Source organism: Parasteatoda tepidariorum, chromosome 8, assembly GCF_982258835.1.
Source record: "Parasteatoda tepidariorum strain Cologne lab strain chromosome 8, Ptep-v5.0, whole genome shotgun sequence".
NCBI classification, from domain to species: Eukaryota; Metazoa; Arthropoda; class Arachnida; order Araneae; family Theridiidae; genus Parasteatoda; species Parasteatoda tepidariorum.
The window spans coordinates 36,890,463-36,913,882 of NC_141762.1; the positions used below are offsets into that span (position 1 = coordinate 36,890,463).

Genomic DNA, 23,420 nt, shown 5'->3' on the forward strand with positions numbered 1-23,420 from the left:
TCCTAGCCTTCAGGCTAACCGGAGGCGGTTTGCGTGGTTTTCCTCTCCATGCAAAAGGAATGCGGGTTAGTTCCATCAAAATGTTTTCCACGAAGGCAAATTTCTCCCAATATTAATCCAGGAGTTACCTTGTCTTCTGGATTGCGTTCGATATTACTGGGCTACTGAGTTGAATATTGGTAGTCGTAAACTCAAAAAATTAGGTCGACTGTTCAACGACGCTTGTAAAATAAAATAAAAAAGTAATTTTGTACTAATAAAACGTCACTAAAACGCGTTTCCCCCTATACATAATTACTACAATACATACAACTTACACAATACTTCTACTTTACATCTACTTACATAATAGATAATTCTTTTTACACGTCTAAATGAAAAAAAACTTTCAAATTTCAATATCTTAAAATGGTAGAGTAAAGAATATTCTATGAATAGCGAAAGAAAACTTCTTCGACAAAAAAAAACGATATCTTAGTTGATATTTTCCATAGAGTACATTTCTTCACAAATGCTTTATTATTTTAATTTATTTCTGTGAAAAAATTGATAAAAACGTAAAAAAACTGAGCTTTTAGTTGAAAAAAAGTGAGTTTTTGTGTTACACTTCCATACTAACCTACTCAAATTTAATAAATTGTCAGCTCACTCTTCCACCGAGCTCTTCAATTATTGTGGAAATCTTAGTTTCAAAATAAAAGTTAGAATTTAGAAACAAATTATAAACTTTGACAATTCACGGCTATTTAATTATGAAGTGACATTTGTCTTTGCCACGTTGATTGATCATATCATTTGTATGCTAATTAAGGAAAGAGACGCAAAGTGGCCACTCTGTGATTTGGTAAATTTTTAGCGAAACTGTTTAATCAGCAAAGTTAGTACAATCTAAACCAATACACGGAACAACCTATTAGTTTCTTATTGTTGTAATGCTACAAACGATTAAGCTTCAATCCTTTTTGTAGCAATACAACTGATAAAATTCCATTTCCAGTTGTAGTTCATCGTTTTTTATTTTTTTATTTTCGAATGCAAATATTAGCAAAAAAATACGAAATTTTCATAGTTTAGTCAATTTACACACATAAATTAATAAACTGATTGTATTAAGTAAAATCATATATTTAATGAACACTAGCTGAATTGCCATCGTTAGTAATTACACATTGCTTGTAAAATTTATGTCTGCTAAGTGATATTTATCTTATATAGTAAATAACAATATTCTATTATGCAAAACATCGCATTATCCAACAACGACCAAACACAAAACCGCATTTTTAAAGCTGTATCTTTTAACGGTCAGGGTAATAATGACACGTAATTTTGACCCTGGTCAGGTGACGTGGACAGCGCCTGAGCTGCAACCTCTCTCCTCAAGCTTCCACACCACAACCAATGAGAGAGCTCTTATTCATGTCTGATTTAATACGAGCCTTGCTGCGTATACACGCCGGTTGTTCCGTTAATGAGGATCGAACTTATTACCCCAGCTCTCCAAAAAGTGGTAATTCTCTATGATACTAATTTGGTCCACTTGTATACACCGAAGAGCCATTACATTATGACCACCCTGCTAATAACATGTAGGACCACCTTTAGCCCTCAAAACTGCTAGCACCGCCGCGGCATTGATTCCACAAGGTGCTGATAGGTAGTCTGAGGTATCTGGTACCAAGCGCTCACCAACCGGTTCTGCTATTCCCTCACATAGCGAGGGGGTAGCATGGCAGCACGAATTTGGTTTTCCAAGTTTGGTTTTCCACAAATGCTCTATTGGATTAAGGTCAGGTGAATTTGGGGGCCAAGACATAGCTTGAAAGTCACTGGAATGCTCCTCGACGATTCGACCCTTATGACACGGTGCATTATCCTGTTGGTAAACACCATCCCCCGCAGGAAAAACTGTTGCCATGAATGGGTGAACATGGTCTGCAGCTATGTTCAAATAGCTTACAGACGTCAGGGATTGTTCTATGAGGATTATGGGTCCTAATGTGCCCCATGAAAACATTGTTCCTGGGTGAGAAACCATGGGACTTTTCTTGCCTTGGTCATTCTGCTATTTTCTTCCTGGTAATTGAGAATAAAGTTAAAATGTTAAAATATTGAGAATTTTACAAATGGTTTAAAAAATAAATGAGCATGACTCATTTTATAAAAATCAAAGGAGAGCATTTCTTTTTTTTTGCATGAGAGTTTTTTAACATATTTTCTCATCACTGATTTCAAATCTGAAATCGGTTTCGCTCTGCAAGCTTCAATTTTTAATTAGTCCATTTTTAATTTCATTTTTTAATTCGTTCATTTTTTTAAAAATAAAAATGTACAAGCTTAAAAACGTTATATATAGCAGGGGGCTGCGCAAAAGGTTGCGACAGGAAGTTAAGGCGCATCATCAGGATTAGGATTGCATAGGAACTCATGTCCGCAAATGTCCTGCTACGACACTAGGGGCGTTTCCCTATTATGAACTCTTTCTTCGCGTGCTTTTGAGCAGGTCATAATAGGGAAGCGCCCCCTAGCGGCATTATGAGCATGGCTTCCAATGCAGTTTTAATCCTGATGATGTTCCATAATTCCCCTAAAAGTTTGTCGCAAAACGCTTTTAAACTTTTATATTTCAACAAAAAATAAACTAAAAATGTTATTAAAATAAAAATCTGTAGTTTTAAATAAGAAGAAAATAAATTTCAGATTTAAAATTCCCACTGTCAAAATAGGGAAGATCAAGTATTTGTACAAATGTAACAAAACATTTTCCCCCAGTGCTATTCATACTTTTATTATACAATATAATATAATGTTACGGGTGAAATTTCACTAATTCAATTTAAAATTTTTTTATAAGAAATCAGATGTTTGATATAGTGGCATAACCAAATAATATTCAGTCGCTAAAAAGTCTTTTTTATTCTAAATTTATTTCATGAATACTATACTTTATTACATTATGTATTGCGTTAGTTCTTAAATTCGATTATAACTATAGAAAAAGTTTCTACAGATATACATTTAAAATATTATTGCTTTAAAACAACGCTACTAAATATTAATATATTTTTCCGATTTTTGTAACTTCTTACAACAAAGAATTTTCAATGCAATTTAAATATTCATCATTTCATCTCGATATTTTACTTATTCCTGTCGTGTTCTATGTTTTGCTTAAAGCTAAGTTTATTTTAAGATTTTATTATATCTGTGAGTTTCTTTGAGCGCATTATTTTTTTTATTCAGCCTTCAGTGTAAATATTTATTTTTTATTTTAAAACATTTATCGCACTAAGAATGCTAAAGATTAAAAATGCATTTTAACATCTGATTTCAATTTATTATTCTTTAAACGTAGTTAACAATTTATTATTCTTTAAGCGGTTTTTGAATTAAAAGCCACTTTTTGTCTTTTAAGTTCTTCTGCAAAAGTTATTTTTCTTTTTGTTGTCTTTTAAATTTTTTAATAAAAAGTTGCATAAGACATATTAACTTGATTCTATCATGAGGTACCTTTTGGTAGATGAAGGTTGACATGGTTAACAATTAATTCCCTACATTGGTGACCCGGACGTGATACGAACTCGCTAACATGACGGATGGTCCACATTAAACAGTTGATTTGCTTAATATAAACTGCCCAAATAGGAAAAAAAAAGATCCGGTGAAGTAAAAACAGTCTCCCGGTAATAAACAATACAGAAAAAAAGAATGCGGAAAAAAAATTACTGAGCGAAATGCTACAAAAAAAAAGAAAAAGAAAACTCAGAATCACACGGAAATAAAATTTCACCTGTAATTTCACCACAAAATTTCACTTGTAGAATTATCACACACATCCTGAAGAAGAATATGCAAATTACAGGAAACCACTAGATGACGCTGGTAGTACGTCACAATGAAGAGAGTGTAAGAGAGGGGTATATAAGGAATGGTGGCAAAGAAGTAAAAGTGTTCGAAAGCGCTTTAAAAACCTTTCAGTGCAATAACCGCGTAGTTATGGCACAAAGGAAGCATTTGGATGATTTTTTTACATGGTAGAATCATCGGACGACTGGAATGTGGACGTACCCAGCTGGAAGTATCCGAAAAAGTTGGAGTCACCCAGAGTGTCATCTCCAGACTTTGGCAACGATTCCAAGATGATGGTAATGTGAGTAGACGTTACAGCACAGGTCGCTCACGAGTTACAACGCCGAATGAAGACCGGTATTTGGCAGTTACTGCCAAAAGAAACAGGCGGAGCACAGCATCAGACCTTTCTCGCCAGCTCTCTTCAGCTACCAGTACGACAGTTTCAAGGCAGACCGTGTACAGACGCTTAGGGCACATTGGTCTATATGCTCGTAGGTCGGTCAGATGTGTTCCACTTATCGCAACTCACTGTCGCCTGCGATTAGCCTGGAGTAAAGACCATGCATTGTGTACACCGATGTGATGCATTGTGGACTTGTGTGATGTTTTCCGACGAGCCCAGGTTTAGTTTGCAGTCTGATTCTCGCCGGACATTCATATGGAGAGTGCCAGGTACCCGTTACCACCAAGACAACACCATTGAACGACACCGTTACGGTGTTGCAGGATGGCTCGTTTGGGGAGGAATTATTCTTGGTTCCAGAACTGACCTGCATATTCAGAGTGTAACGATGACAGGCCACATCTATAGGGATGCCATTCTGGTGTGTTTGTTTCGGGGCGCCATGGTTGCTGAATTTCTGTTTATGGACGACAACGCCCGTCCTTACCGTGCAAACATTGTAAAAGAATGCCTTCAATCGGAGGATATCACCCGTATGGAGTGGCCAGCATACTCACCGGACTTGAATCCAATAGAGCATGAGTGGGATATGCTTGGCCGACGAATTGCAGCCCGTCAACCCCCTCCCACCTGTCTACCGGACTTTCGGAGGGCATTGCTTGATGAGTGGTGTAATATTCCCCAAGATCAGATTGATAATTTGATACTCAGCATGCCTAGGCGTTGTACGGCCTGTATTGCATCGTCCGGGAGACATACTCTGTATTAACCATCATAATAACCATGTTATACCGTTTTTTGTAAATAGGTTCTCTTTTGAAATTTGCTCCAGGGAGTAAAAATCGCAAATTTTAATAATTATGTCAAACATATAGCATCTTTTTTGCTCTTTACCTTTTGTTTAATACATAGACTTTACAAATAAGTCAAATTTGTTTGGCTTCCGTCTCTTTCTGTGCCTGAACTTCATTATCCTTAATTTATGGACATGAGTGTAAATAAAGAGCATGAATCAACTAGTGGTATCCGTTCATCGAATTCTATCCCAGATAAAATTCTGGAAGGGGAGTAATGTGGCTTATCTACCACTATAAATATTAAATACCAATTCACGTATTACCAATATTATTAAATACCAATACCAATTGTATATAAGACATGTTAACTTGATTCTATCATGAGGTACCTTTTGATAGATGAATGTTGACATAGTTAATAATTAATTTCCTACAACTTTCTCTTATTTTATCTAACATTCGAATAAAATCAGCGATAAAATTTTTTATTTATTAATTGAGTAGTTTATTACCTAATACATTTGTTCTTATGGTTGGTAATGAATTTAAAACAAAATGATGATATTGCAACCCGAGAATTCGAAATTGCATGAATTTGCACGAATCTCATAAGTTGAGTTTTAAACTTTTTTTAAGTTTATAAAATAAGTAATTCACTCAATGCGACTAAACGTACGTGTTGTAAATTAACAGTTTTTTCTTAACTTTTTTTCTGAAAAATGCAAGTAAAATTTAAATCTAAAAATCTAAATATAAAAATTTATTAGTTCGAATAAAAATTATTGGTTCAATGAAACCAGAACTTCCATTATTTCAAACAAACAGATGAATTCAAGGTGTTCCCACAAAGACAGTTCTTCATGTATTTTTTCCGCATCTTTGTTAAAATTGAGTGTTATTAATATTCTCAAATTAATAATGATGAAACGATAAAACAAAAATTACATTGAAATCTAACAATTCGCTACCGAAGAAGGTAGGTATGAACACACAAAAGCCTGTTGGATTGCGGAAATATTTTCAAATAAATTCTCATTGGAGATAAAAATTATAAATAGAAATATTATACTGAAAGCAAAGAATTTCATAGTTTAAAAGATCATGTAAACGGTTTAGAATAGGTTGATAATCATATTCACCAATAAAGGTGGTCTGGGTGAGAAGCAAATTAAAACTAAACCGAATTCATAAAAATGCGTTCCCTGTACATTCTATTAAAGATTGCTTGAAAATATCTTTAAAAATAAGACAAGCCTTCAATTTGAAAATTTATGGTTAAATATAACAACAAATGATTAAAAACATGCATTACTTGGTTCAAAATATGAAACATTTTTTACCTCTCTATCTAAGTAATATTACGCTAGATACCATAGGATACCAAACGAAGGATTTGGGTTGCATTGCGATTTCTTTAACAAATCTTATTTTAAATTATTCAAAATTTGTCGTTCTATTTATGTAAATATGTTGATTTTTATTTAAGAGATTCAAATTTTTTCCAGTGATATTAAATACATGGTAAATATTTCCAAAAAGTTTTATCGTAGACATTTGAACAACAAGTATTATGTACTTATGTTCAAACATTTCTTTGTTTCCATTTAAAATAAAAGAAAACATTAAACTTAGTTTGTGACATGCAAAAAGTTTAAAAATAAAACGGGACTTAACCATAAAAGAAATAAGAATTGAAATTAGAACAATACTGATTCTTTTGGTTGTAACTGAAGATTTACTTAAGACGATCACTTTTTTCTGAAACTTATTCTAACAATATTCAAAAAATAAATATTACGCCGTTCACGTGCTCTCATTTCATATATAATTTGTTTTCGTGTTATTGTTATCATGATTATTCTTTAAAAAAAGCTTCGAACTTTAAGCATTTATTATTCGACAGATGGTTAAAAAAGGAATTTAACGTAGGCCGTTTAAAATTAATGTTTTATTTCTAGGAAAAAATGTTGTATAGACAGTTTTTTTAATGTAAAATGTATTTCAATAGATAAAAGGATAAAATATAAATTTACGCGCAAAGTCACAGACACCATGTTAACAAATACTTTATATTGAAGAAAAAACATACCGGGACCGTAAATCACTTAGGCAACTTCATTAATGTTAGATATTGATAACCAATATCATGTCTGATAGGTACTTGTTTAATGAAGCTATTTGTTTACGCAAAGCATTTTCATAAAGATGAACTTTACAGGAAGGAATAGCGTTAAATAAGCTTGTCTCAGCAATTAATGCTCTTTTTATTGTTGAATAATGCCTTTTTTTATTGTTCAGCGTTATAAAAATGTATCCTAACAAAAAAGAGAATATAAAATCGAAATAAAAAGCACTGAATTTTGATATAATACTGAATTTTTTTTATTTAATCATAAATTAAGTGAATGCGTTACTGTTTTGTACAGAGTTCTGGCTAAAGACGTCATTAAACTAAATTTATTCTATTATTCAGTCAAGTAATCTCCCATTAAGACATTAAGCATGCGATTTAACATGTTTAGACTTTTTTTAAAATAAAATTTACGTCAGCAAGCCAACGACTACATACGGAGAAGAACATTCTGGTAAAATTACCGTACTGTATAGTAATGACATTACTGTATAGTATTGATATTACTGCATAGCAATGATTTTACTGAATAGTAATGACAAAAAACCATAATTCTGGTTAATAAAACCAAATTATACGGCTCTTTTATCATATCGTACTTTTTGGTGCATAAGGTAGTGACTTACTGGATATTCTGGTTTTTAAAATTAAAATTCTTTCTACCACACACTAAGAAAAAAATATATATCTAAAAAGTTAATTTAACCGAATAAACGATTTCTATGTCATTCTCTAAGATATTATGAAAAAATTACAAAAATTTAACACATTTATCAAATTTTATCTCTTAATATTAAACCATATGTTATTGTTATTTTGCAAAACGCGTTATCAAACCGCGACAGAAAAAATTACAGAGTTTTTGGTGTGTGTGTGTGATACAGCTAAAATTAAGTCAGAAAGTCATTAAAAAATTTGTCAAAAGAGAGCCAAAATTTTGCCAACAAAGCCGAGATAAGAATGCATTAAAGGGATGTGTTTTTTTTAGATAATCGCAACTTATTTACTTCATAATTAAATAAAAATAAGTTTGGTATTAAATCAAAGAACGGTAGATGTAGTTTGGCATTGTCAATTTTACTTTCCCCATATTGGTGACTTGCGGACGTGATATGATCGCACGTACTTCGATGGATGGTGAACATTGAATAGTTGACTTGCTAATTGTGACTTTCGTCATCGTCCTCCTCACGCTGTTGCTTCTCAGTCTCATTTACACTCAACTGGTTTCTGCACACACTCGACTGCTAATGGCAACACAGGAGTGACAACACACACAACCTTGAACTTAATATAGCTCTCATGGCTAAAGCTCAGAACCCGGTGACCTTAATCCAACTTTCCCGGTCTTTCGTAAATACAGCAACTAGTGGTATCCATTCATCGAATTCCATCCTTAATAAAATTCTGGCGGGGGAGCATTGTGGCCTAACTGCAACTACGATTATTAAACATCAGTTCACTAGTATATAAGACATGCTAAACTTGATTCAATCTTAAGGTACCTTTTGATAGATGAAGGTTATTTGGTCTTATTGTAGTAAAATTTTGCATAAGAACAATGTGTATAAATAAATTTATATACTAAATTTAAAATTTAACAAATTTTTGGAAAAATATTATTATTAACTAAAACATATTTAAAAAAATTCTGCTGCATTTTGAGGTTAACTTGTCTAACAAATTTAAAACCGTTTTTCAATTTTTGTTGAATAAAAAATAAATGGACTTTGAAAAAAAAGGTTAATTTTTAAATAAACCTTAACTTAGAAATATTAATTAACTTAATAATGACTTTATGTATGACTTTAATAAAAATATAAGATATTACTGTGTTTTTTGCAAAACTTACTTTGGTACTGAACGAAAAGAAGTTGCGAATTTTTGTACAATAAAAGAAACATATGGGTATTTTTTTAAGTTTAAAAAGAGTTTTAATCCTCTTTGAGGGTATTTTATAAGTTTTGGATAGTATAAAACATTGCTATTGGCAATATTGGAGTTTTCGTATGAATTTGATTTCATGAGCCCCCTATTCTCTAAAGATTCTACAGTGGGTGAATCTTGTTTTTGGATAAAAATAAGGTAAATGTCAAAACATTACTTTGAGTAAACTGATACCAATGTACGATAAACATTTTTCATTATTTTTTATTAATTCATTTCTTTTTGATGGTATATTTTGAAATTTTCGTAAACATTACTTACAAAATCGAGCACGACAACTAGGATGTTCTTATAGACAAGTGGGCTGACATTAAGAAAAAAAATCAATCCTTCCGAGCTAATGAAATGAGAAAACTTCTATGTTTCAAATGTCTGATTACCAGTCAGAATAAAAAGTTTAAAATTGGTGAATAAAATAAAGTAGCTTTCATATTTTTCGAATCTTATTATCTTTTTTTCATGTTTAAATATGTAAATGTTAAAGTAGCAGATTCTTGTGCAAAGGTTAAAATAGCTTAACAAGTGAATTGTATTTAATTTCTAGTAAAATAAGCGAATAAACAAAAGTAGCCTCAAACAGAGGTTATACAATGTTCCAACATATTAAAAATAGTAAAATAACAATAAAAATGAAGATTTAAAAAAAAATGCATAGTATATTTTGTACTTTAATTAGCTAAAATTAACAAAATATTTGAAAGTCTTTTATTACTTTTATTTTTTCTTGTCAAATATGCAAGTGAAAACACGAAAACGTGGTCTAGAACAGCCCTGGTAGAAGGTATTGTCAACAATTAGTTCTTTTTTTAATTTAGAATTGGACATAAGTTGGAGTCATTTTTCACGTGCAATACTACGAAACTATTTAATAGTGAACATTTTGTGACTGCTTGAAGCAAAGTTGTTTCTCGAGATGTGCCTTAATTAAACTCAACGGTAATTAATTAACTGAAATAATTTATTTTATTGCATTATTTGTATGGACTTTTTTGTTAGATAACCAACGTTACTTTTTTGACTAAATAAAACGAATTTTATTTTTTATCAAAGTAATGGGATTTTTTAAAATAACTAAATTAAAAATTATGCTAATATGTCTTACATATTACCCCCAGGGAAAATAAGATCGCATCTCAAATTTATTTTGCAGAAGAGCATTAATAAATTTCCCTTTCCAAAATGGTTGAGAAAGAACAATAAGTACCTTAATTAGTTATGAATTTATTTACTTATTTTATACAGATTTAACACTTTCCCAATTAAATTTAACAGATTTAAAATTAAATTCGAGCATATTTCAGTTATAAGATTTTTTTGAGGTTGAGCAATTTATTTAACTGAAAGTTCGTTTATAATGTTAATTATTTGACGTCATGTTAAAATGAATTGTATTATTAAAACAATTTATTTGCCGTAGATTTATTTTTACAAAACGTTTCATCTTTAAAGAGAAATTTTGCATTTTGTTAAATCTCTTATTAGGTTATTAGATAGATAGGAGTTATTGCCTCAAGAGCTACCGTAGCTATAATTTAGTTGAGAGAGATTAATTTTTTTATTTGATATGATTCCACAAAACTTTAAGTTAATAATTTTTGAGTCATAACAGTAGCAACTAAATACTGCAACGCACAATGTAATATTCACAAAAGAAAGAATTTGTGTAAGTTTATGTCTGTGCTTCTGTTAAAACTCAAAATTTTTTGTGATTGGAACATTGAACTTGAAAAAAGAGAATGCAATGATCAATTTTAAACCAGAATTCGAAAAGATCGTTCGAAAATGTTAGGTTGTTTGTTGGAAAGGAACGGGTGTGAAGAACGAATTTTTCTCACAAGATTGGCATTGTGCATTGTTTCAATTTAAACTGCAGATGGGTTTTCTTTTAAATTAACGTAATGGATAACATCAATGATACTAGAAAACTTACAGATCTATTTGACTGAAAACGAGCTTTATTTGAATTATATTACCCGTTTTTTTTAAAATTAGTATTTATATTTTATTTTTATGACACTTAACGACAAGTAAAATTCATGGAGATAGCATATGGGAACGATGTTTCGCTTTAAACGTGTTTTTTCTGGTTTAAGATTCCAACAAAAGATCTAGATTCAAGGTTCTTCAGATTTAAGGCAATGTAATCCGATTGTTGCGTTACGATGTTGTAATTTAGTTGTGATCACGGTGCTCTTTTTCTCATTGTTCAAGAAGTGAGTCAGGACGGGACAAAACTGTATATAAAGTGCAAATACAGCATTTTGCACTAGAAAAGGATTATCTTTCTTAATAAAAAAACTGAAGAAACACTGACACTTAAAAGAATTTAGAAGCAATTTATTGTGCATTTAGCATTTTTTTTTTTTGAAATTATAAAAGGCAGACAGGAGCACTAACGCTTGTAGCGTAAAATGATACGTAATTTTGAATAACGGTATTTTTTTAAAACTTTATGTGATTAAATGGTATTATGGATTGCTCATTGCTATTATCTCCTACATTTCATATAAAAACTAATTTCAAATGGAAGATATGTGATACTCAATTTTAATAAAGTAGTATCGTCGTTCGTTACTCTGACGAAACTTAAATGTTATTTAAATTCTACAACTATATATTTGGTACAGAATTGTACGAAACTGCACACAAGGATTTCATGAATCCCTTTTCATTGCATAACATATATATTAATCAGTTTATGAAGAACATGCATTTAATAATTTGAAATAAAATATGAAATAAAATTCTGGGAATAAATTTGATAAATGATTCAAGAAACAATTTAAAAAGACTCTTATGATCTAGTCAACCTATCCATGGAATTAGAGATATTAATTGAGAAATTTTGAGATTCCTTGTTCAAAAATATTGCTTTTCTAAAATAAATGAGCACTCATCATTTTTACAAGGTATATTCACTAAAATCAAGCTTTAGCTGAAGAAGTGAGATTTAAATTCCTTGATTCCAGATTTACAAGGAAATGGATCTTAATGAAGGAAGCTTTTCCTAAAGGAAATTTCATATATACTTTCCTTTTTGTGAAAAAAATTATAATTATTGACACAAAACTCTATTTGTTAATACTCTAAATTAAGTTCAAAATTAAGTGAATTTTCTTGTTTCATCGATAACTTTTGAAATAGTGGACCAATTTAAATAAAATTAGATGTGAAGGTAGTTCATGCGATACAAATAAAATAAGTATGCAACAGTTTCAGGAAGCAGACTCATGCGAACACTTGTCGGAATCGGAAGATATGAAGCTGGGGATGCAAAATCGATCAAAACAAATAGGTTAACTAGGAGTTTGATCACATTTTAATTAATTTCTAACAGTATGTAGACCCTAGATTGACAAGGTAATTTAAGCAAGTTTGAGCAAGGTAGTTTAGGTATTCCCGTGGTAATTGGTCCCACTCTTTCGGTAACGGTGCTAGGATTTTCCCAGACAGGAGAGGAACGTTGCTAGTTACAATTGCTCTTCCCACAATTTTTTTTGCAAACTTTATGTGGCTGAATTGAATGAAATGTACGGTTTAATGGTACAAGCTTCAAAAAGGAATGTGCTGCACAAAGCACAATGTTTTAAACACGCATTAAGAGGTAAAGTAAAAGAAAAACACATTATTAAGTCAGGTAAACTGGCGAATACTGTAAAATAATGCAAAGATAAATGCATTCATTAATGGATGAAATTTGATAAAAATGTAATATACAATTTAAAATTGCAATAGCGTAAGGATATGCCAAGATATTTGGATGATGGGTTTCATTTCATAAATCTTTTATATATGAAATAGAGCTACCGAAAAAAGGTAAAATGATGTAGTTTAAAACAAGGATAAATAATAGAAATATGATGAATTGGAAAAAAAAATATTATAAGTATTGCATTGGGGAGAGATTCTTTGAAAAGCAAATGAAGATAGCCAGCTCAGTATATCCTATACGTAGAAAGGTGAGCTTCACATCTGACCTGCGCAAACGATACCTAGGTAATAACGTGGAATTAACAGCATATCATTTTAAAAGCCCTAATCTTGCTGACACAAAGATATAGTAAATGGCGATTATAATTTTTCATGTTAAAAAAAAGTATACATAGTGGCAAATGGGGTAGTGGTGAATTTATAAGGATGAAACGTGGTGACTTGGCTGGTGAATCCCAAACGACAAAATATTTCACAAAATCAATGAGAAAATGTTGTCGTGCATCTTCTTAAAACAAATAGTAAATAAAGGATCAATTGCACTTTTAAAAAGGCGAGTATATTTCTCCAAGATCTCTTCTCTATACAAACAACAATCCCAGTGGCTCTTTCAAAGGCATAGAAGAATGCACCATTCAAAATGAACCCGGCTCAGACCATTGAAAAACTACTTCCATAAGCCTCTTATTCCCTGGTTATAAAATTAAACCATCAAGGAAAGAGAAATACGAAGAAATAATGTTAAATATGCTTTTAGTTATCCTTGTTTGCGTTTCATGAATAAATTATAATTTATTTACTCTATTTGACAGTATCATTCGAAACATGTAAAATACAAGGCCATTGACCATTCACAGAATGGGAGATAAATAACTAACGGTATTTAAAATTTTAAAGGAATATGTTGAGACAAAATTATAAAAATACAATTCTACAATTATCATTTCTTGAAGTGTAGTTTAGTATTATACGCTTATTTGTTTTCAGATATTTAAAAAACATTGGAAAACATCTTCTGTTTTCAGTAATTTTTGCTAAATGATTTTTTTAAAACTTTATTTAAATTGATTTTCGCTAAATTAAAGAATGATGGAAGCTAAACACAGGTACTTATTTGTTCAATACTACATTATCTGATCATTATTACTACCACATAATTTTATTTCCTTAATTTTTTGAAAAAAAAATCAGTGCAAAATTTTTAAAGTTATCAAGTACTACTTATCTCAGTCTCATAAAACAAAGTCTAAATTTTTTTACCCTTTTTTAAAACTATTGTGCAGCAAATTTATACTGTATCAACAAAAATGTTCTTAAGAATAAGAACACATTATAAAAACATGTACCAAAAATTTAAATGAATGTCTAATATGGCTAGGGAAGAGGCCTCTAAGACCCTCTGTCAAATCTTCAATGTATATATCAATTATATAAGATTACCATACTAAATTTAAATTAAATAAATTTTCTAGCTCTTCTATCTATCGACTAGATAGAAAGAATCTCTTAATTTGAATACCAGTGTTAAGTAATAAAATTATTAATTTCTGAAATTAAATATCTTATGTAAAAAGTAAACGGATTTATTTTTCTAAATTAAAAATTTTTAGGCGGTATAAATCTTACTTAAAGATGCAATGAATTATTGAAAAAAAAATCAAATTACACTTTTTGATAATTTATTCTTCGACAGTTTGACATTTATTTGAAACTTAGTATTCGATTTTTTTTTCTAATTTCGATAAATATTTAACATTCGATAAATATTGTTTTTAAATCTTACACTATTTCAACACTAACGTTAATGTATTTCAATTCAATTGCATGTGATTATTTGTATATATATATATATATATATATATATATATATATATATATATATATATATATATATATATATATATGTCATCATGCTTTATGTGTAAAAAAAATATTAGAGCATTTAAATATCTTCTGATGTTTCATAAAACTTCATGAATTCTTAAGAAATAGTCTGCGTTTTATTAATAATCTTTTTATAACCCGTTTTCTTGTTGTTTTATTTGTGATGCTTGCTTACATTTCCATCGAGAGAGAAGCATTTTTCCAGGATCAAAGATTTACTCATGCTCTAAAGCTATGTTTTTCTGGATAAATACTCTTGAGAATCAACAATTTTAGATTTTACATTTGAGTTTCCAAGTACTTTCACGAGCATATTTTTAAACTATTTATAAATAAAGTTTCAAATACAACTTAAATTTTTTGTCGTAGAAATTTAAAAATTATAAAAAAGTAGTTTTTTTTAAAAGGAATTTTAATTACAGATTTCTATTCTTAATAAATTCCTTAGCTTGTAAAACAATTATAATTTACTATTATTTCATTGTTATTATGATTATAAACACTCGTTTTCATCGCATTTAGATTTTTAAGCTGATTTTGTTTTCTCTGAGAAAGATTCAAACTAAGTTATATAGGAGATTTATATTTTTATAGTCATATTTACTGCAATTTCCGGTCTTATAATTATTTTGCAGTTGAAACTTATTTCACACAGTCTACTTAAATGTGGTTTGGGTAATTTTTTTTTTAAAATTTGGATTATATCCCTCTATCCTAAGGCATTCACAGATATGTAAATAAACCTTAAACTGTCCTGGCACAATCCTGTAACATATATATTTTACAAAAAAAAAACATTTGTATTTTTACTGAAAAACCACACTAAGGAAAAATGTATGGCCAAAACTACCAGAATATAGTTAAATTCACCGCGTTTGTAGTTCTATGGGAACAACAAAAAGCTCGGTAATTTTTACCGAAACACTTTGTTGAAGATTTTGGTAAAATTAACAATAAATATAGTTTTATAATGTGTGGTAAAATTTGAAAATAATCTTAAAACATGGCATAAAAATTATTTAATCGATTAAATTTACTTTTCAGTTTTGATTTTTTTACTAAATGTGTGGTAATAACAACTATAATTTTTTGAAGCCAGAATTTCCGGTACATCGTTATTATATGAACGGAAAAATTATCGAATAATTGAATAGCAAAAAAGTGGCTTTTGAATGTGTAATAAGCATGAAATGAGCTTCCTAAACCTTTCTGCAGTACATTGTTTTCTCAGTACATTTGTCGTTCTTTAATCTTACCTTAATTTATCCTTTAATAATGAGCAATTTTATTTGAAATACTGAAATCGGAATTTTTTGTGGACAACTCTTTAAGTTTCTAAAATAAAAGCATTAATTTATTTCATTTCTTTCCACACATTGTTTTATCTTTATTAAACCGGTATTTTTTAAATTATGAATACATTGCAATAATTTGACAATTTTGAGCTGTTTTGGTTGTAAATCATACAAGCCAATTCATCTATTAGACGTTCAAATTTTTACTTCATTGTCCAGAAAACTTCGTAGATCAAACATGGATCATTGCTTGACGTTTTTCTTTATGGATTATTCATGGTAGTTGTGATATAGATATCTCATAGATGACCATAATTGATGGAATGTGGATAAGCCAAGTTGCATTGACGTCTACTAAAAGATCGCCAGGAAACATCTAGTAAAATATCTCCTTATGAACAACGACATTTAAAAAAAAATCATTTAACAATACCATTAAAATTTTTTTCCTTGGTTTTAAAACGAGCTTGAAAATAATTTAATAAAATTGTAATAAGAAACTTCTTTTTAATATTTCTATGGATTAAAAGTAAATCAAAGAAGCTCTTTTTGGTGAAAACTGAACACTAAAGTTTTGTATTTAAAGAAAAATATTCATGGATTTTTCTGTTTTGAAAAAAAATTTCATAACTTAAAACTAATAAATTTATACTCTGATGATCAATAAATAAAGAAAAAAAACAATTAAAAATTATTATATGTTTAATATAACATTTTATTTTATTGTTTAATATAAAACTTCATACATGTTTTATTTTAAATCTTTACGTCTATTTTATATAATGTTTTTTATAAAAAACTTTATAAATATATGAAACAAAAGTTAAAATACTTACTCAAAAATATAAAGAATTCTCCTCTCATGAGGCTTTCAAGTGATAAAAATTCCAACAAATAGAAGAGGAGGTATATTTTAAATAAAAGAAGTTCATGTAGAAGGACATTCAAATCTGAATATCATGCCTTTCTTATACTCTATCACATCTGAAAAAGAAATTATAAATTACATACATTAGAAGTTATAAACTATGATGTACAGTGCACAAAAATGTATGTAACCGAACTATCTTGAATGACTTTTGATTTAACGATTGTACTCACGGAGTTTTGTGTAATTGAATGGCTGCCGGACAGATTTTAAATGTGATTAATAAAATTCAATGCGTAAATAACTTTGACAATAGTTTGGACCTCTTAATATTAATATTATTTTTTGCGTATTTCATTATATCTTCATTATATCAAATTGAAAAATTTTTGCACACAATTATAAGATTAGTTTATCTAAGGGTAATTTCATGCAAAAAATAACTTTTAGCAAATATTTCTTTCTTTGTTATTATTTTACTTAATAATAGCCGAAAAGTTTGTGAATCGTAAGGTGTACTTTTTTTCACATATTTTTAAAAAAATATAACTTTCCACCATGCAAAAACTAACTTTTAATAAATATTTATTTCGTTTTTATTATTTTATTTAATAACAGTCGAAAATTTTTTGAATTGTAAGGTATACTTTCTTCCACATATTTTTAAAGAAAATAACTTTCCATAATTCCATGCAAAAAATATCTTCAAATAAATATTTCTTACTTTTTTATCATTTTATTTAATAATAGTCAAAAAATTTTTGAATTGTAAGGTGCACTTTTTTCACATATTTTTAAAGAAAATAACTGTACATGGCAAAATGCAAAATGTGAGCAAAATTGGTCTAATAGTTTCTGAGAAATCGAATTTTAAAAAAAAGTAGTATATTTAAAATTCGATTGCTCAGAGATTATTCGACTGATTTTGCTTAAATTTTATTTTGTCATATTAAATTAAATAGTGTCTGACATTTTTAAAATGCAATTTCTCAGAAACTATTCAACTGAATTCGTTCAAATTTTGAATTTTTCATTTAGTTTTACATTCTTTAAAACGTAGTAAAAATTGGTGTGCCTTTTAAGTTTTACTACGTAAAATTTGGATCATCTGATCAAATGTTATTCAAGGAGTTAAATCTTATAAAAATTTTTTATGACAATGCATACATAGCAACTAAATAAAACGGAAAGTCAGGAAGTTTTTGCTTTGATTAGTTCCTGAAAGGAGTAAGAACAAAAAATACAATTTAAAAATATTTTTATCTCATTCCTAATTTCTTAAGAACTATATTTTTTAAAGTAAGATTCAAATCTAATTTCAAAAAAGAATAGATAAGATCATCAAAAATATTGCAAATAGAAGCAAATAAAATATAAAGCTTTTAAAGGTTATTTTAATCGAATTTTGTTCGCAGCGTCTAAATGTGGAATAAATATTATATAATTCTGAAAAATATATTCTTTTAGTCCAATGGTAGCATTTTTTGAAATTTTATGGAAGATAAAATATTGGTAAAATTGTTTATTTGTTTAAGGTTACTTTATATTAAGGTCTGATAAACTGATATTTTAAATATATTCAAATATTTGTTACTCAGCAATAATTGCATCACTTATAGGTAGACAAAAACTTTCATAAATAAATTGGTAATTTTTAGACAAACGAAAAAATAATGTCATGATAAAATGTGATAAAATGTTAAATAAAAATTCATTGATTTATGAAAATATATTGTTATAGTTTAATAGCATACATAGTGAATTTTTTGAATTTCAAATTTGGGGAGAATATAGTAAAGCAATCAAATAATTCTTTATATGAATCTTGTTACTTTTTATTAAGATGTAAATTGCTGCAAAATTAAATTATATTTAAGCAATTTTGAGAAAATGTGCTCTAATTAACCACAATTGCACCACTCCTGGAAAATATAACTATTTTCTTCACTAATGAGCATTTTAAATGGTACAATTATTTTGAGATTACAAGTTTGACTGGATATTTGTAATGAAGATATCTGTTATTTTTAAGCTACAATAATTTGCTCAAATGTAATGAAATTTCAAAACGAATTAAAGACCAGAATATCTTAAGGGATTACTCTGAACAGAATTATTCTGAAGTCATATAAAGTGAGTAAAATTCTGAAATACACTTAGGAGTGCATTGAAACTTGAACGGACATCCCTACTTACATAATTATCTTTCAAAGTCGTAACCGTAAGTGTAATTAGGACTAAATAGCCTGCGTTGTCATCTGAGTATAATGCTGTCTGGACTAATATTAAACAATCCATGAGTTTAATCCAAATCAATTCACACGATAAGGATGTAGGAATAATATTTAAATGTAATAAATACGCAGTTAGGTTTGAAGAATATATCTAAAATGCATATATATGATTCAAATGTCATTAAAATTTTATTTGAGTTAATGAATTAGAAATGCTTAAGAAAAGGTTAAGTTAGAAAATGAAATATTCTCTTCAAGGATAATTTGAAAAGTAATTTGGGACATATTTTATAATTAGAAAACACCTACTTTTTAAGCTTATAAAAATAGTTTAAAATATATTCTAGTTTGTAATAATAAAATGAAGAGTTTGTCCGTGGGTCTGGCTCTCTTATAACTCCTAAACTGTCCTAAAATTTGGACAGTGGATGAAAGGGGCAAAGTTCAAAAATATTAGTAAGATCGCTCGAGAGACGTTTGAAAAATGGAATTTTTTCACTGACTTAGAACTCACCACTTATATAAATTAAACTGCAGACGATTCTGTTTCTTTTATTCTAAAAATACTTTAATGATTACATTAGTATTGTTTTCCAGCTTATAGTTCCTTACACGTTGCTTAACATCGAATTGTTTTTTATTCGTTATATCGTGTAAACTCAACGATTAACGTGAACACGGTGACAGATACGAATTACGTCACTGAATTAGCAATTCTAAAGTTATATGAAACCACGTGTTCATTTTGTTTTTAGTCATACTTTAAAAATGCGACTCAATGAAACTAAATAATTTAAAATCTAAGGTTTTTGAAATAAAAATAATCAAGTTATACACTGAAAATTGAAATTAATGGATAAACAGTACTAATCCTTTTAAAAGAAACGTAAAATTTAATAATACTGTTATTGATGCCAATGAAGCTTTATTAAGTTCGATAATAGGCACTCCTTGGAACTAAAAAAAGAAATCTATGTTCTAAATAGCAACTTTAATGGAGAAATGGTACAAATAGTTTGGGAGAGGCGCAAAAATTCTCCATACTATTATTGAAAAACAATAATCTTTAATTAACGCTTGATATGAATTCGAATCAAATTTTTAAAAAAAATCTATGTACAGAAAATTAAAGTTAATGGAGAAAATTTACTTAATCGTTTAAGGGGATACAGTAAAATACTATTATTGACGCCAGTAATGCTTAATTATGTTTTGTAATAGCTACTTAATACAAATTTTATGATTGTTTTAGTAATAGTTACGAAAAAAAATAAACTATGAAAATAAATAAAATTAAAAAATAAACCATGAACTTAAAAGCAAAATCAATCTACAAATGGTACTTATTTGCTTAAAAGAAACGTAAAAAATCAACATACTATTATTGACGGCTATGATGCTTAATTAGTTTTGGTAAAATTCGTGCAGTTTCAACAGATTCCAAATATATTAATACAGGGACAATGTGTTTTTATATTACTTCATTTGGTACATGTTAAAACAGCATCAGCAATGTACAGTTTCAATATAGATACTTTAGAAAGAGGTTTTTCTGGAGAAAATAGACATTTACTGGAGAGAATTGCTTAGCTTTCAGATAATTCCTAGTCCTAGTAAATTCTTACTTCGAGCCACAGCTAATCTTTACTTTGATAGGATTAATTACTAAAAAAACATTTTGGTTAATTAATAACGTAAAGCCATCAGGAAGAACAAAATATGATTTTAAATAGAAAAAAATTGAATGATTTTAGTTTTATTAATTATTCTGGCATATATCTTTCAATTTCATCCATGATTTCTTAGTGTTGTTCTATACTGATTTATTGATTTTTTTCCACCACGTACAAAGAACGGGTATTCAGCTTGTTTATTTTAATAAAATGAAGAGTTCATGTTTTTGTCTTCGTAGGTGTGTCTAAGTCTCTCTTATAACTCGAAAACCATTTATTCTATCGTTTTGACATTAGGATAGTGGTTGAAAGGATAAATTTTAGGCTCCCATTCCCAAATATTGTTCCAAAAAATTCAAATAGATCGCTCTGGATAAACATTGAAAGAATTAAATTTTTCCGATTACTTTAGCTCTAGCTATTGTTTTAAATTAAACTAAATTTTATTTTATAACTGTCGTTGAACAGCAGACCCGAATTTCAGTTTAAAACCACTAAAGTTTAACTCCGTAGCCTTGTAATTTTGAACCTAATTCATAGGACAAGGGAACTCCTAGATAGCATTGGGAAAAATTTGCTTTCGTAGAGGACTTTTTGATGGAACTAACCCGCATTTGCTTTGCATGGAAAGGAAAACCCCTACAGCCTCCCACAATTAGCCTAACGGCATGGGGACTCTAACTGGTTGCAGCATTCGCATCGCCCAGCCATCACTGGGATTCGAATTCGTGTCACCTTATCGAGAGCAAGCGCTCTATCCGCAGAGCCACCACGGCTCAAATTAAACTATGGAACATTCTGTTTTTTCAAACAAAGATAATATCCGTAATTTTACTCTTATCATTTAAAAAAACATTTTGCTCTAATCACGAAAAAATATTGTTTATTACGCGTTTAGTAATATTAAATTATTTTTTATTCCTCTTGTCAAATTGTATCTCTGATCAACATGAGCGTGTCAGAATGGGCAAATTACGTCTCCAAATTAGTATTTCTAAAGTTCTAAAGTGATTCGAAACCACGTGTTTACTTTGCTTGTTGTTCTAGTTCTAAAACGTGTTACTATAAATTAAGTAATTTTAAAACAACGGTAATTGAAATTTAAAAAAAAATGGTACTGAAAAATAAAATTAATATAGAAATTGTATTAATTCTTTGAGGCGAAAAGTAAAAAAAAAAATTGAAATTGACACGAATTAAATTTAATTTGCTCCGGTAATAAGCACTTACTTTATTTTAATTTTATCTTAGTCGTTGAGCAGGAGAGCCAAATAAGTACTTATTAAAATTTAAGAAACAGGGAAAAAAAAACTATGTACATAGCAAAAGAAATCGAAGGAGGATAGTTATTCATTTGGAGACTTCATTGGAGGAGGATAGTTATTCATTTATTCATTATTCCATTATTGACACCAATGATGCTTAATTTTGGTGATAGATACTAATTGAACCAAAAAAGTAAGCTATATACTAAAAAGCAAAATTATTGCGGGAAATTTACTTCTTCGAAAAAAAGTAACCTCAATATTATTGACTCCAATAATGCTTCATAAGTTTTGGCAATAGACTCTACTGGTATTATGGTAACTAGTGCAGTTTTAATAGGTACCAAATATACTTATGTATGTGTGAAGTGTTGAGTTAATTTGATGCTTAGTAAAATTACACACCAAAACTGTGCATTTTTATTATAGAGACAGTGTAAATAGGTTTTTTACGGCCCCCTGAATACATAAATATAGAAGAAAATTGTTCGATTGGAAATTTTAATGTCACGAGTTAGTCTCAAGCAACATCATTATGCAAGATGCTGCTGAATACAATTGTGAATCTTTCTTTTATGGGATGGAAAACTAAAAGCGTGTTTAGCTTAATCTAATAACGTAAAGCAACCGGGACAAACGGAAAACGATAATAAATCGTAAAAATAAAACTTTTGAATTATTTTAGTTTCATTAACTATGTCGGTACTTGTATTTCTGTTTTGTGTCTGGTTTTGCAGTGTTGTTCAGATTTGGTTTACTAATTCTTTTTCCTTTCACTCCTTAAAAAGGACTGGTAGAACTAATTAATTGGTAATTTCGAAGTTCTGAGTATAATGTATACTTTATATGTAGTGATGAAAAAATATTTAAAAAGGAGAACTTAAAAAAGCATTGAAAAATACGTCATTACAGCTTATATTTTTTTTATATATTTGCCTGGTTTAAAAATGAAATATAAAGTTTCGAGTAAAAGGTAAGATTAGATTAAATATCAGTGTCAGAAATAATTGGAAAATTTATTCAATTAAAAAAATGATTTTTACCACTTTTCTACAATTTGACACTAAAAAAAGCATTTGTAAAATGTTTCCAGAAATAAAAATCATTTAGAATAAATATTTAAACACCTTGCACTTTTAAATAAAACTACAGACTTTATTATTGTTTTAGGCTTAATTAAACAATCAATTCTTTTTCATATTTAATTTTTTCCCAAAAGAAAATAATTATTAATTGAATTAGCATTATTTTTCTTATTTTATAACTTATCTTTAATTCAATTAATTTTTAAAAATCTTCAAGCAAAGTTTATGTTTACATAGTTTTCCTGCAAGGTTTTGTTATTACCCAGTAAATTGTA

General features: G+C 28.9%; 1 protein-coding gene across 1 annotated transcript in view; it reads right to left on the minus strand.

Moving 5' to 3' along the window:
• The window catches only part of LOC107446607 (cell adhesion molecule 3), a 131,597-nt gene that overhangs the window by 41,255 nt on the left and 66,922 nt on the right, over window positions 1–23,420 (minus strand). Inside the window, exon 2 of the mRNA XM_016061299.5 lies at window positions 16,857–17,004. Coding sequence (XP_015916785.2) covers window positions 16,857–16,884 — 28 coding nt within the window. The 5' untranslated portion in view covers window positions 16,885–17,004. The remainder of the gene's footprint in view (window positions 1–16,856; window positions 17,005–23,420) is intronic.